The 16,040-nt window shown below is 42.0% G+C and overlaps 1 protein-coding gene across 2 annotated transcripts; it reads left to right on the top strand.

Moving 5' to 3' along the window:
• Nucleotides 1–141: 141 nt before the first annotated feature.
• LOC311275257 (ras-GEF domain-containing family member 1B-B-like) lies at nucleotides 142–15,973 on the top strand. 2 transcript variants are annotated; one of them, XM_084383624.1, is made up of 14 exons: nucleotides 142–331; nucleotides 8,167–8,691; nucleotides 8,786–8,908; nucleotides 9,354–9,491; nucleotides 9,861–10,076; nucleotides 11,000–11,074; nucleotides 12,251–12,343; nucleotides 12,600–12,702; nucleotides 13,174–13,253; nucleotides 13,353–13,448; nucleotides 13,540–13,635; nucleotides 13,963–14,086; nucleotides 14,208–14,280; nucleotides 14,388–15,973. In XM_084383624.1, exons 2-14 carry the CDS (start codon nucleotides 8,173–8,175, stop codon nucleotides 14,419–14,421), a joined length of 1,770 nt encoding a protein of 589 aa, XP_084239750.1. In that variant the 5' UTR covers nucleotides 142–331; nucleotides 8,167–8,172; the 3' UTR covers nucleotides 14,422–15,973. The 2 variants fall into 2 exon arrangements, with proteins under 2 accessions (XP_084239750.1, XP_084239751.1); XM_084383625.1 differs by lacking the exon at nucleotides 142–331 and adding an exon at nucleotides 4,096–4,146.
• Nucleotides 15,974–16,040: the final 67 nt, after the last annotated feature.

Raw genomic sequence — 16,040 nt, 5'->3', positions numbered from 1 at the left:
TTCGACTCCTCCGCCGCGATTGGCCCGCGCCGCCCCCAGAGGCCCCCGCCCCCGTGCTGCGATTGGCCGGTTTTCCCGGCTCTATGGAAGTCATTTGAATACGCCTCGCTTTGAGGCTCATTACGGCGCTGCTGGTTCAAATTGACTCAGCCACCAGGAGCAGACGCACAATGGAGGAGAGCGCGGAGCAGACACACTGCTGACAGACTTGTGTGAGTGTTTGACCGTGCAGCTGTAACCGGAACGGAGATTACAAAGAGTTTGGGATAGTCTCGTTTATTTGTCAACTGAAAGAAACTGCATTCGGACACTGAGCTGCATCGCATACGAGGTAAGTGGAGGGTGTGGATGGTGGTGGTATTTATAGGAACTTTATTCTTGTTTGAATGAGCTTCATGCCCGCAAAAACTATTACGGCTGTATTAAAATCTGACGTGTATCTCCTGGAGAGGTTTAATAGGATGATAATAAGACATTTTACGACACAAAATTAAGGTTTATAGCCATAAAATTACGTTTATAGGGTTTTAATTTCATTTTAAGTAGCTATGAGCATCGATGCAAATGAGACGTTATTCTCTAAAACGACCATAGCTTCTGTTCAGTTTTGTAATACTTAGAAAACAATGCTAATATGATCCTCCCCGATGTCTTTTTTTCTTCCTCTTTGCTCCATTTGCTGTTGTTGTTATTGTTTACCACCCATGTGGGTTTATAATTAGGCTGGCTGTCAGACACAAACAAACCTTACTCACCAGCACCTGTGATGGGGCTGTGGTTACACAGCATGGCGTTTTTCACAGTCAGCTCTTACTTTTACAGTGTTATGACTCAGTCAGAAGCCCATAATGTAGACCAGGCATGGTGGCCTGTGTGTGTGTGTGTGTGTGTGTGTGAGTGTGTGTAGGAGAGAGGGGAGAGAATAACAGATTGTGTATGTGTCTGCTGGGAAAAGAAAAAAGACCGAGAGAAAGTGTGTGTACTTCTGGCCAAAACAGACTTTAAACAGCTTTATTCCCTCCACACCTCTATATATAAACCAACAGGCTCTTAACTTAGCTGAAATGATCGCCTCGGTTCCCTCTCTTACTTTGCAAGGTAACGTGACAGGCTGCTTGAATAGACCTCAATAAAATGGTTTAACTCATTTAATAATTAACACAAAGGCAGTCTGAGGAGCACAGGCAACATTTGAGGTTTCAGCTGGTCTAAAAACAATCAAGTGCAGTTGTTTTTCCAACTTTAATCTTGTTCCTGTTGTGCTGTGAGGCAGTGGTTTGTGGGATGTGTAGATGCATCGACAATAGAAAATATGTGTGTGTCTGTGTGAGAGAGCTTAGATTTATTGTATCCCAGAAGCAGAGGAGATAATGTGTCTTTATCCTTTCTGACTCTAGGTTAATACTGTACTAGCCTACCAGATCATACAAGGGACAGGTGTGTGTCTGTGCCTAGTTGGCACAGTGTCCCTGTGCCTCCGTCCTTTTAAAACACTGTGGGTGTGTGTGTGTACGTATGTGTGGCGCCTACACACAAAGCAACGCAAGCTTGAATGCAACGTGTGTGTGTGGGACTAAAAGATGAAAAACAGGACCATCCGTGGGTGAATTGTACTCCACGTATCTCTCCAGCCAATCTGAACATGGAGTCTGTTTCCGGCTCTGTTTGCCTGTCTATCAGATTCAGTTCAGCAGGTGCAGGTTTTATAAACTGGTCAGCGGGTCCTGCAGTCTGGTGTTTTGACAGCGGCCGCAGGCCTCGTCTGACCCCGTACGCTTACTCGAGCGTGAAGTGGAGCAGTTTGTTTGAGCTCTGCGGTGTTTTCCTACTTTGGTTTTGGCCCATTTGGTCAGGTGATGATGACGCTCGAAGTCTGGTGGTGATGAGGTTGCAGAGTCAGAACTGTGATTATGGGTGTGCAGTGGGCTGCCAACTAGAACAAAATTACATGTCAGCGGATGCTTGTGTTCAGCTGTTTATTCATATGTTCTTAAATAGAGAAGAAGAGACAGCTAACTGGACAGAAGAATGGGTACACTAACACTTCTAATTTGATCTAAAAGTGTCAGAAAATGGAGAAAAATGCTCAAATGTCTTGTTGGTTTGATTGATCAGCAGTCCAGAAGAGGTGCATGATTAGTGAAATAATTGGTTAGTTGATTGAAAGAAAATAAATAGCCAGCTATTTTTATATTAGATATGCACTGGTGCACCTAACGTTTTCATTAAGATGCACCAGTACATGATTCAGGTGCACCTAATAATACATAAAAAAAGAAAGAACAATGCATAATGTAAATGATTGGAAACAGGAATAAAGGTGCAAATGCATGTTTTTCTTCAAGTAGATCACTGCACATGCAATAAGATTTTGCGATAACCTCAGTTGTTTAATGAAACCCCACGATAAATAACTTGATGTTTGGGCGCACTGGTGCAACCAATGAAAATGCTTAGCTGTACTTGACAGATTTTTGTGCGCATGTGCAACCAAAATACTCACACCCTGGAGCCCTGGTAAGAATTTGCTGTTTTTCTTTGTAATTTATGGTAATGAATGAGGAGTCTTTGGGTTTTGGACTGTTGGTTGGACAAAAGAAACAATTTGAAGACGTCACTTTGGGCTTCGGGAAATTGTGATGAGCATTTTTCACAATTTTCTTGACATTTCATATAGTAAGCGATTAAGCGTATCACTAGAGTAAACGCTTACTGCTGCTAACTAACTGTAGCTGCCGTTAGCTATTTAGCTCAGTTAGCCGCACAGCTTGTGTTCAGGCCTGGCAGCTCGGAGCACAGGGGAAGTGATGATGTTTGTACCACTAGCCCATGAGCTTGGGACCAGGACAGGCTAGGGCTAGCTGGATAGCATGCTAACTTCAGTAGATATCTCTGCAACACAATAGATCTACATAGGTGTCACAATGTCAAAACTAACCTAAGTAAGGTGGTTCTCAGTGAGAGGTAGCAGAGTTAATTAGAACTATGATTTGCGTGAGTATAATTCATTTGCCAACAAGGTGTGGTGAGTTAGTCAGGTCTGATAGAATGGAAACATTTCAGCAGGCAACGTGTGAGGTACTGCATCAAAACAATATCAAGACCAGACTGTCCCCATTCCAAACTTTTATGTGTCACAGATTCATATCATTTGACGTAGGTGACAGTTCTCCACCTACAGGAAGTAACAAATCACAAGTTTGGGAGTGAGGAGGCGCTCCTTCCAGAGAAAAATGGATTGACTAAATGTGAGCTCACTTTCCTTGTTTTTCTTTGGTATAGGTGCTCTGTTGAAATTACTGACATCATCTTGTGGGATTTGTGTGTATGGTAGTAAGCTGTTTAAAGGGTTAACTCTTGTACGTGTAAAACCACGAGTAAGTGATACGCGCCTGGACTTTAACCTCATTTATTGTGACGAATAAGGCTGACTGTGAAGGGTTTCCCTCACACTCCATACGTGCTGCGACTTATTAGTGCCAAAGTGCATAAAGTGCAAAGTAGAACAAAGATAACATTGGATTAGATTGACCTTTTACTACTCTGATAAATTGTTTTACACGTCCTGTTATCAGCTGCTTTGCTCTCACACCACATTGTATGAACCTGTATTGTGAACTTTACACAAGTTAGTGCATTTGAAGGGGCTTGGTATCCATATTTTACTGCAGATTATGGAGCCATTTGGAATAGATTAAATTGCCCATAAACTGAGCAATATGAACAGAATATCCCAATCACAACAAATTAATTACAGGGCTCCAGGGTGTGACTATTTTGGTTATCATCATTTTTTTGTTGCCTGTGCTCTGATGTGTTTTCACGCTCATTCCTGTTTGCGATCAATTACATAATGTGTTAAGAAATTAAGTTTAAGTGTAAGTGTATTATTGGTTGATAAAGTTAGTCTAGAGCCCTGAATTAGTAGTTTATGTAACTTCATAGTGCTTCACAGATGCTTATGACAATTTCACTGTGGAAAGACACTAATGTTGAATTGTTTCCTAGCCACATGTCCTGCTTTAAGGCTTCCAATTTAATTAGATGTCACAAAAAGCAGGAGTCTTTGCAAACACATCTTCTCTTGTTCCTTTTAGCTCCTGTTGTGGTGAAGCATCGGGGGGTTTCAGGACCAACTATTATTAGGTCAGTGAGTACATAGACGCTTACCGGGGTCAATTGGCTTTCAATAAGGACAATTTAGACTGACCAGGTCAGCTGCAGAGTGCTTGCACACAACAATCCATGATTATACTGTTGTTTTTAATAGTCTGTATGTGTGCTGTGCATGTATTCCTTGCACTAAATGAGAGCTGACCTTGAGGTCCTAGCGCCACGTGCAGATATATCAGCTTACATCAATATGAGAGTTTCGATATGCTCCTTTACTGAAGCCACCAAGTCTACCTTTATTGCACTGGGCAAATAAAACTGGTGGCTTTATGGCGCGTTACCTCAGAGTAGATGACGCCTGTCAGGGTATAATAAGAGTTCACACCTTTCCAAAGAATGACAAAGTCTGCTTTAATGGTTTGACTGATGTGAAAATGATCCCAGCCTTGCTTCATGCACAGGCAGGGCGTCATATGGCCTGACGACGGCAAGCAGAGTTTGTGAAAGCTGCTGTGTGTGTCTGATCTGCTGTGATCTGCTCTGATCTCTTCCTGGGGGTCTTTGTGTGGCTGTTAATGCCATGACAGGATAGATAATACCTCTATTGTTGAACACCTCCCCCTCGTTCTCCCCCGCCTGTTATAACCGGCCTCAGCATAGCTGGGTGTACCTTTTTAAAACCACATTATGTGATTTAGGGGGAAAAAAATGGTCTGCTTCAGGTTGAAAGATTTAGGTTGTTTTCAGCTCTGGAACCAACTGGAGTGAAGTTAATCTGCAGGGATCTAAGAAGGAAGCTAGTCCAGCAGCAAAACCAGGCTTTCCTTTAATCAGTTTATTCAAACACCCTAACGATGCTTTCAAACTCGTATTGGACACTGAAACTAAAGCTGGACAAAGACAGAAAAGGTGCTCATGTGCCGTAAGATAATTGACAGCAGTCACATCCATTGAAACCACCAAATTATGTTGTCTCTTTATTACAACATGTCAGAATTTTACTTTAAAACATTCAAAAATGAATATTATCAACAGAACGTGAAGAATAACAGTTTTGACATTATGTCAACGACGTCTATGTGCTTAGCTTCAGAGTTATTTCCTGAAGTTAACATGCTAACCGGCTAACGCCAGCCCTTCTTGTCGAGTACCACTTTGTACCCCAAAATGGTATAGTCCAATTGTATAGCTCAGGCCTCCTCGGGTGGGCACTGACTGATAGGACTACTAGCTGCACAGCTAACTGAGCTAACAAGCTAATGGCAGCCACAGTTAGCAGTTAGCGGGTACTGATTGATTGGTTGGAGTATGAATTTTACAGGTGGCCACTTCATACATAATGCACCTTTAAAGCAGTTCGGACAAATTCCACTGGTTTAAATCCTTTGGCAGATGATATTTTGGCTTCAGCTCCATCAAACATTCAATTATTTTTAACCTTTTGATGAACTGGGTTATGACATTTCAGGCACCACATGCCATTTGTCATCACAGGAGATATTGTCTGTTGTGCCACATTACAAAACTGATGCCAGTGAAAGGAAAAAAGCTTTAAGAATCTTATTTTTTGAAAAGTTGAGCACTTGAACAAACCCTGCACACATGCAAATGTATTCTTGTGGTATTGTTGGGACCATGATCTAACAAAACTGTACATTTCTGCCCTTTCCTGTATTTGAACCACCACATCAAACCCCAGTGTAAGGCTGCAATTTCTCAAAGTTTACAAACAAGAGAATTTAGACAATGCTCTCAATATGAAATTATGCTCCCAACGTCATCATTAAGTCGTCCATGGCGAGTCCAACCTATGATTTAGAGCGAGTAAAATTTCAGTGCTGCAGCATGGAAGCCACAGACTATCCAGAGGTCAACTTTTCAGGAAGTCTGACTGGAAAAACTCAGATTGGTTTTTAAATTTTTAGACGGTGTTTTCCATGTGTGTCACCTTTCAATGCAAACACAAGCTTGGAGACAGAAAAAAACAGCATTCAAACTGGAGTAAATATCACACAGTGGATTCTTATCTCAAGCCGCGCTGCTCCAGAAAGCATAGTGTAACTTTAGGAAGGTAAAGCCACCGTAATCTTTTAACTGAGTTAGAAGGAAAACAGCAGGCGGAGATCACAGAGTTCAGAAGAGGGGCTGGCACTGGACTGGCTTACACTGGCATGACGCCAGGCGCTGTGGAGTGTGTGTGTGTGTGTGTGTGTGTGTGTGTGTGTGTGTGTGTGTGTGTGTGTGTGTGTGTGTGTGTGTGTGTTTGTCACTCAAGCCATCATTTGTTTATGTGTGACATGTGTGTGTGTTTGGATTATACCCGCGTGGGGCTAGGCGCCATGGTGGACAAGGGTGTGTGTGTGTGTGTGTGTGTGTGTGTGTGTGTGTGTGTGTGTGTGTGTAAGATGTTGGCTCAGGCAGACACTCCTCTGTCGGCGCTGTGATGGACAAACAAAAGTCTGCTGGAGTCGTGCAGGGTTTTGTTTTCTGGCACAGTGTACGTGCATGTGTATACGTCGCTGTGTGTGGCACATGTGTAAGTGTGTGTGTGTGTGTGTGTATGTGTGTGTGTGTGTGCGACTTGGCATGTGGTTCCTAGACAGACAACAGTAGCAGGATAAAGATGGCTCCAGAGTTAAAGCACGCCTTGGTGGTGATCTGGGATCAGCTTACCTACCTCAGATCCAATTATCTACACCATTAAGACAGAAAAGATCATTGCTGTCTCGAGATCCTCCATCTGTTGGCCTATTTTTTTCCTTATACAGCGCTGATGCCAAAAAAATTTGCCTCAGGAATGTGATAAAACAGGAGATGGTGGAGAAAAATCAGTGTTAAAAAGCCATTTGGTAATTTTTCTTACTAACAAATAAGATTTAGGGAAAGTGGATCGCGCAACAGGCATCTTTCAACAGTTCAGAGCCAAAACGGTAAACAGAGGAGGGGTGAAATTATGTGATTAAGTGTAATTATTACTTCCACAGACGTGTCTAAGTCTCTGGGTTGCGTGATCGAGTCCTCGAACAGATATTTACACAACATGCAAACACAGCAAGAAAACATTCCCAGGGAGTGAAGGAGGGTTGTGTCATAGTAACACATCAGGGAAACTACAGCAGACATTTGTAGTCATGATTTTTGATTCGGAAAATGTGCTGTGGCTTCTAATGTTGACTGAAAGATGGTTATTACACAGCAGCATTTTCAACAGCAGTGAATATCAATGTTTGAACGCCTAATGTAGATAGAAAGTATCATTTTAAACCAGAAAGAATGCTTGCTGCTTTTTTAAACTATTTATTTTTACCTAATTGTATCATAGTATCAGTACTATGCGACAAAATTACTTTGTCTACACTTGCTTGGTTGCTATCCCTTTAATTATCTCAGTGTTTTAGGTCAGTGGTTTCCAGGGAGGTTGTCAGATAAATATGAGGGGTCATGAGATGAATAATGAGATGGGAACAAATCCAAAACCTGTTCTTCTGCACAACAGTTTTATTGTGAAATAGTTTTATCCCTTCAGGCTGCCAGTAAATACATAATAAGGCTGCAACTAAAGATTATTTTCATTTTCAATTAATCTGCTGATTATTTTAAGATTAATCAATTAATTGTTTAGTCTGTAGAAAAAGAAAAAGGTGAAAAATACTAATTATTTTGTCAGAACAGTCCCAAACCCTAAAACTCTTCATTTACTACCATAAATGACAAAGAATACAGCAAATCTTTACATTAAAGATGCTACAACCAGCAAATACCTGATATTGTTGCTTAAATGAAAATGATCAACATATATGATCAATAATAATTGATTAATTGTTGCAGCTTTAGTACATACTGTAATGAATATGGCAAGTGGTCACAAGAAGGGAAACATGGCTGTGGGCAATGTTGCAAATCACTAAGCAACTCTGCTCTTTGGTTTTTTTAATAGGATTTTTGCATTTATGTGATGAAATACATTGATGTTAAAGGTATTACAAAAGGGTTTACAATTTCTTCTTCTCTATTGATATGTCCTATAACCTCCTCCTGGTGTCTTTTCTACAGGTCATCATGCCTCCCACGACCCCTTATGCCGGGAAGTTCAACTCTTACAGCAGCAACAACAACAACCATCCTCAGCCTCACAGCCCGTACCGCAACGGCACTGGCCCAAAGCCCGCAAAGGAAAACGTCTACAACAGCGCCTATTCCTCCACAGAAAACCCATACGACATACCGCAACGTCACAGTTCGTACCGCAGCTCCTCAGTCTCCTCTTCGACCACGAAGGAGCATCATTACAACAGCACCTACGCCGTGTCGGAGAACCCGTACTCCTCGCCGCAGCCCCACAGCCCAAGACAGCATAGCACTTCCTGTCCTGGACGTGCGTACCGCCACACCAGCGGCAGCAGCGGCGGCAGCGAGCAGTCATGTCGCAACAACTCCATCACAGCAAAAGGCCGAATTTACCCACACGGCGTCACCGCTAGCTATGGGGAGATGTGTTACCATGACAACAGTTTGGTTTCAGCATCCCTTGAGGCGCTGATCCAGCACCTGGTTCCTACAGTCGACTACTACCCTGATGTAAGCACCAGTAAACTGCTCTAAATGTTTTAGTTGTAGTGGTTACTTCTCTTCTCCTGTTTCTCTGAGAGCTGTTTTGTTTCCTCATCATCAGAGGTCGTACGTGTTCACCTTCCTGCTGAGTTCACGCCTCTTCCTGCACCCGTACGAGCTCATGACGAGGGTTTGTCACCTGTGTGTGGAGCAGCAGCGGTCCGGAGATGCCCTGCTGGATAAGGTGGGCAGATTTACACACTCACACACGTTCACACATACACACAGGTGTAATTAATCCTCTGAATTTCACCCTCTCTCCTACACAAACTCACACCTAGTTTAACACTGTTACACTCACTCTCCCACACACATACAAACCTCTGTATTTCTTTTTTGGGTGAAAATATTTATTGACTATTTCATGAGCAAAGGAATTCCAGAGGAGACAGGGAGGGTTCAAATCGACAACAGGGAAACAAAAAACGAAGGGAACACATTTAATGGGAACAATATAGTTAACCAACACACAAATAATGGCAGCATACAAAGACAGACCACACTGGCTTATTTTGTGCTGTTTGAGAAAGGTCACAAGGTTTTGTCTTGACAGATGACTCTCAAAAATGCTGTCAAATTATAGAATGTCTGCTTCAGCGCCACTTGACGTGCCAAATGATGTCTTTTAGATCCGTTTCCGTGAGGTGGCGCCCAAGCTGGTGCAGCTGCTGACCGAATGGACGGAGACTTTTCCGTACGACTTCAGGGACGAGAGGATGATGCGATGCCTCAAGGACATGACGCACCACGTAGCCCGAGGAGATGAGGTCAGTGTCAAATCTACTGTAGATTCATTTTAAAACAATTTTCTAGTAACATTATATAACTTTTTTTTACCTTAAAATAACAGCTTCATATACATAATGTTGCTTTAATGGATGTAACATTAGCCCAAAGCTAACTACAGCTGATTCTTAGCTAATCTGTCCAAGTCTGCACCTCCACAACCTCGCCAAATATGTCAAAACTGGTTTACATTTCGTCCAAAGTGACAGAAAATAGCATGGCTGCAAGCTATTAATCTAGTTTAATTTTTATGGCTGCAATCTGAAGTGTACTTTGAGCTGGTTAATGACAGAATCTAAATGAGGTGGGAACAACTCTTATGACTTGTTCTGTGTGTGTCATGTCTCCAGTACTCTTGGCGAGCCATGCAGCAGATGACCCAGCGGCTGATCAAACGCCTCTCTGCCCTCGGCCAGTACGAGGAGGCCGTAGCTGCGCTCAACACCGTGGCGATGGAGCGGCCCGCTTCTCTGAAAAGCAAACAGGCCTCGGGTCAGCGAAGCGACGTAATGAGCGTGTGTGAGGACGCCTTCATCCTCGCCCAGCAGCTCACACACATCGAACTGGTAAGACATGAGATGGGCTAAGATTTGGGACTCTGTCAGGAGTGTCCTGTGTAACCATCTGTTGTTGCCTCTCTGATGAAATGTGTTGATTTTATGGCATGTGGTTACTACTCCACAGGCGGTTTATACCCATCTAAATTTAGTGAATTTATTATGTTGGTGGTGTAAGAGCTGTGTTTAAGAACACTCATTTATAGGCTCAATGAATATGTGTAAACTGCTAAGTTGCTTGTGTGTTGACAAACTGAGTTTTTTTCTGTTATTGTCATTTCTTGGTTTTATTGTTTTGCAATAAACCCCTTTTGTGGTCTGTCCTGCTTCACAGCATATATAGAAAGTAATAAAACTGGAATTTTATATGAAGACAGATTGTTTTCACTCGTGCTGTTCTTCAAAATCACATCTTAGAGCACATGTTTAAAGGGGCAATATGTAAGAATTTTAGTTGAAAACGTTCAAAAATGAACTCCTGACCAGCTAGCTCTGGCCCATTCTGGTCCAAAAATCCTGTGCTAGCAGTGTAAATACTCACATACTGCACAGCTAACTGAGCTAACTAGCTAAGGGCAGCTACAGTTAGCAGCAGTTGGTAGGGGGTTTTGCTGCCCCCCTATTTGTTTTATGAATTTGAACGGTGGCCACTTCTTACGTATTGCACCTTCAAGAAGATGTCAATGTGGGTTTTTGTTTCGTTGTTTTTTTTTTTTTTGTAATGAACACTTATTACAGTAATAGCTGTCCTTCCACACAAATTAGATTTTTTTATCATCATATCCAGTTTTCTCAAGCATCTCTTTAATCTCATTTTTGGTCTTCTGCGTCTTCATCTTTTATTCATCTCCTTGTCTTCTTGATTATCTCCCTCTTACATAATACTGTTATCGTCATCCTGATCATTTTCTCTCCCTCTTCACTGCCTTCAGGACAGACTGAGTTTTATCGGCCCTGAGGAGTTCATCCAGACATTCGCCATGAAGGATCCTCTGGAGAACCATAAGGTACAATGGGTTTGAATGAAAGCCATTTATTATCTCTCTCTCTCCAGTTGTTCAGCCTGTTTTTGAACACCAACACTCAGATTATTTCAGAATTGTATGATCCCTATCACAACGTTTGGAAACAGTAAGACATTAAACAGAATCACGACCTGAGTCAAGCAGAAAACACATTTGTTAGTTTACTTTTTCCTTCTTGTTTTTTATGTTGCTGATTAATAGGATTTGTAAATGATTAAAGCAGTCTTTCAATGGGTGACATGTCTATATAATTATCAACATAAAAGCAATGATACAGAAAAGCCCCAGTTTGTAGTCATTCCTTATTTTGATTTCAAGTGTCTTCATTTTGGGTCCGCTCTCAGTGTAATTTGCGGTCTGCTTCACTTCAAGTTAATTTGCTTTAGAAACCACATGAAAGGTCCTCCTGGCAAATTTGGGGAAAATGTGCAGCTTTTATTTTTTTTAAATTTGGTTTTTGAACATGCATCGAACACAGTATGAGAGAGCCATTGTGTGTATGTCTAAGTGTATCTGAAGGGCTCTTTCCCTCCTAAGTGGTCCTGTGAGTCAGCTGAAGGGTCGTTTTCAATCAGCGCTGCCGAGAACAAGCTTTCATCTGCTGTTTGTGGCCGCGCGGCATCTCGGCCCTCACCGATGCTGCGCCACTTATATAAGATCCACTTTGTGTAAAAGAGCGGTTGAGTCAGCGTAAGGGGTCCTGAAGTGTAGAGGGGAAGTTTTGAGTGGAGTGGGCTGCCAGTGTTGTATAAGCATTTAATAGATCCATGAATCTCGGGGATTACATCACCACGGCCAAGTCAAGGTTATTTATACAATGCTTTTATAATGTTTATTTATACAAAAGCGCCTCCGGCGAGCAGGTTCACTACTGAGTGTCTCACAGAATACCAAAAGCAGATGTAAAGGAGATAGAAATAACAACAGACACGTCACAGGCTCCACTGTGCAGGTTCCACGGGTTGTGTGGGTGTGAAGGCTGTCAAGGTCCATTTGCAAAGGAAATCACAGAGTAGCAGCAGTCTGTTTCCTTGTATTTCTTTTTTTGATAGAATTATTTCTAGGATGTCTATAATTATACGGCAGCATTTCATATAATTAATCATAATTTGTCTTGACTGATTCTGACCACATCATCTCCCTCCTTCTGTTTGTTAGGGTTTCTTCCGGAAGCGTAAAACCAGCAACCTGGAGGCCTACATCAACTGGTTCAACAGACTGAGTTACCTGGTGGCCACTGAGATCTGTATGGTACGTTGTTCTTAAAGAAGTTCGTAAATCTGAAGTCTGTCCCTGTTTACACAGCAGGGCTCTTGTTGTTCATCAGCAGGATTCACTTTCACAATGCTCAATCTTCTTCTGCAACATAACCAATAAATGGTTTCTACTAGTTTGCTCATTGTGCTCCAAAACATATATTAACAATAATCATTGAGGTTAAAATTGTGCATATATTTCATGGCAAGTGATTGACGAGTCATTGATTCACTTCCTGTTCTCATTACAGCCAGTGAAGAAGAAACACCGAGCACGGATCATAGAGTTCTTCATTGACGTTGCTCAGGAGTGTTTCAACATCGGCAACTTCAACTCCCTCATGGCCATCATCAGTGAGTACAGAAGAGAAAAACCTACAGAAACGCACTTTTCATCAACAGACAATTAAACACAACCCACACACTGTCTGACTGACAGGTGCGTTCTCGGAAATTATGTGAGGAGTCACCAGGGTGCTTCAACCCGTGTCAGCACACATTAAAGAAAGTGGAAATCCAACACAGATCACATACTGCTAAATGCGCTTGATATTTCTGAAATGATTTTAATGGTCGCCACTTAAAGCTGTAATTAACATTACGCTTGAATTCACAAACCACTTTGTCACTGCTTGTTTTTGAAGTACAAGACACTTAGTCTTAGTCCAACAGCCGATAATCAAATCCAGTGAAGTCAATAGATATAGTGCCAGCTGGAGTTTAGACTAACGCTAAATGGTTTAAGGACGTACAAACTGAGTTAGTGGTGGCCTGAAGCTGTCCAGTCTGCTCATGTTCTTACTTTCTTACATTTCTGTCTCTCAGCTGGGATGAACATGAGTCCTGTTTCCAGACTGAAGAAAACCTGGAGTAAAGTCAACACCGACAAGTTCGAAATATTGGAGGTGAGAAAACATGCACATGTCACTGATTCACGTGTTCAAGTGGATTGAAGATTTTATGTTGTAATTTGATCGATATCTCCTCTGTCTTACCTTACTCAGCACCAAATGGACCCATCAAGTAACTTCAGCAACTACCGCACTGCGCTCCGTGGCGCCACCCAGAGGTCTGAGACGGCACACAGCAGTCAAGAGAAGGTAAGAGAGCACATATGACTCTTGATGACAGACAAAAAACTGAAGTCCCAAATGTAAAATGTCAGTGACAACTGTTGCCTCTTTCCTCCAGATTGTGATTCCTTTCTTCAGCCTCCTCATCAAAGACATCTACTTCCTGAATGAAGGCTGTGCCAGCAGGCTGGCCAACGGACACATCAACTTTGAGGTCAGTCCACAGTTCAAGAGACACGTTCAGTTGTTGAATGAATCAGGTTGTGGTCTGTGCCTTTGACTTGATTGTTATTATGAACATTCACACACAGACCTGTGTTATGAGCTCATTTAAACACAATAAGAAACGATCATTCACTGTACAATTATGTTACAGTGACACAGTTACATTTTAGGCCCTGACATTTGATGTAATGTCCCCCCCCTGTGGCTTAAAGGAGCATTACGTTTCCCCTCAACATCCTCCTTTTGTGTATTTTCTGTATCTTCATGAGCCAATAAGATGAGTTCTATAAAGTCTGTTGTCACTGTGTACCGACAGAAACTGTGGGAGCTTGCAAAGCAGGTGAGCGAGTTCCTGGTGTGGCGTCAGGTGATTTGTCCATTCGACAGAGACCGCCGCGTCCTCCAGTACCTCGTCACCACGCCTGTCTTCAGCGAAGACGGTCAGTTTGCAGTTTTCTCTGCATTTTAATCACACAAATGCCATGTGTAGCATGGCTGCTTGCCATCAAGAAGGAAAACAAATGAAACTAATTTACGCTTCGTCTTGTGTTATCGCCACAGAGCTGCATCTGGCATCATATGAGAGTGAAGGACCTGAGAACAACATGGAGAAAGATAGTCGCAGGTCTCTTCGGTGAGCGTACACACACTCTACAATCAAACCACCTCAACTGTAACATATGACAAACCATTTAAGACTGTAAGGCTGATTATCTTTGTTCTGTTTTGTTTGATTTTCAGATCTTCGCTCCTGCATCGAGAGAATCGATCCTAAGAGAACGACATGACAATCCCCTCTGCTCTATGCTCTACAGACTGTACATAAACGAGGTGTTTTAAAGCTACAGGTTCCTCCATATTATCGTATGGACACATTTTTACATACTAATGGCCAAAGTTAAGGTCTTGGACCTGATACTGATACAGGACAACAAATGCAGCTGGGAATCCTGTATATTGTCACAGATGAACAGAAGAGTATATTACAAAATGTGGGCTTTGAGCTCTCAAGGATCATACATCAGAGAATCCTTGATGAGGTTCATCCGGTGCCAAAGCTCCTCCTCAGTTATTACTATAACACTCTGCCTTGCAAGCATTCATGGCCCAAAGTCATAATCATTCCCAAGAAGAGCTCAGATTACCTGATTTGGATCATCTTCTTCAACATCGGCTCTGTCCAAGGCTCTCAGAGGAAGAACATGTATGGATTTTGTTTATATCTCCAACGAACCTTCATCATGGCGGCCTCACATTGTGCGGCCTCACAATGCTATGGAAGCACGAAGGGAAGGGCCAGTTTTGCCTCCAAATGAGACACATATGGACCCGATACTGCAACATTAGCACTGCTCCTCTGCTGTGTTGAGTCAAGAACTACAGAGAGAGAAGAGACCTACTCTGAAAGGACGAGTTGATTATCATCGATTTGTATTATAAATAAAAACTGCTTTCAAAAGTGGCGTTGGCGGCAGTGTTGTTTTGTTGAGTGCATGATTTTTAATGAGAACATCTTGGCAGCAAACGCTCCACATCCAGCAAATTTGCTCTCAGTTTGCACCGATATCTGGCGCCGCACAGTCACGCGAGCCTTTTATTTCATTTAAACACATAATGCAAGTCGATGCATCAGCTACATATTAGCAAACACATTTACAGACAGTTTTCATCAATCATGCTATTTGGTTCCAAACATTTTGTGGTGTGTGCACTTTGGTGATGCAAAATTGTGCTAATCATGCAAGTGAAATGAAATGCACTTCAGTGGGTTTTTGTGTGTTGTATAATAGGATGTGGTGACTCCTATTTTAAGGCGTCTTTCTTTACAGTATTATGTTGTATTTTGTATCAGAAGGTTTTAAAAAGAAATGTTTTTTTCTGTGTGTACATTTTCTGAAGTTTCTCTGTGAGCTTGTTGCTGGTTGGCTGGCTCTGCTTTGGTAAGCTATTTTGTTAATACAACACCAGTTATGACAAAGAAGTGTTTTGAGTCTGAGTGAAGCGCAAATCGACGTGTGTATGTGCAGCTTCAACAGGATCCTCGTCCTCCTCGTCATCTCGTCTGTGATGATGTGAGCGTGATGTGATCCTTTAAAATCTGCCTGTGAGTGAACGTGATGTGATTTGTATGTTTTTTTTAAAAAAATGCTCATTGTGTGTTGACATGTGTTCATTTTATAAGTGTTTTCTTATGTATGCTTTTTTCAATCCTTTTTTTTTTCCCCCTGTGTATCATTTGTGTTACCGGTCAGGGTACTTGTACTGAAGGTCTTTGTGAAAAGAGAATTATATTTTTTCTTTCAAATAAACAGAATAACTGAATAATATGTTATTTGGTTTGGTTTTAACTGATGCACATAAGCAAAACAACCAACTTGAAATACAATAACAACA

The sequence above is a fragment of the Pagrus pagrus genome (genome assembly GCF_965226575.1).
Source record: "Pagrus pagrus genome assembly, chromosome: 19".
In the NCBI taxonomy this organism is placed as follows: Eukaryota; Metazoa; Chordata; class Actinopteri; order Spariformes; family Sparidae; genus Pagrus; species Pagrus pagrus.
Note: the sequence above shows the minus strand (reverse complement) of the source record. Positions and strands in the feature narration are given on the sequence as shown.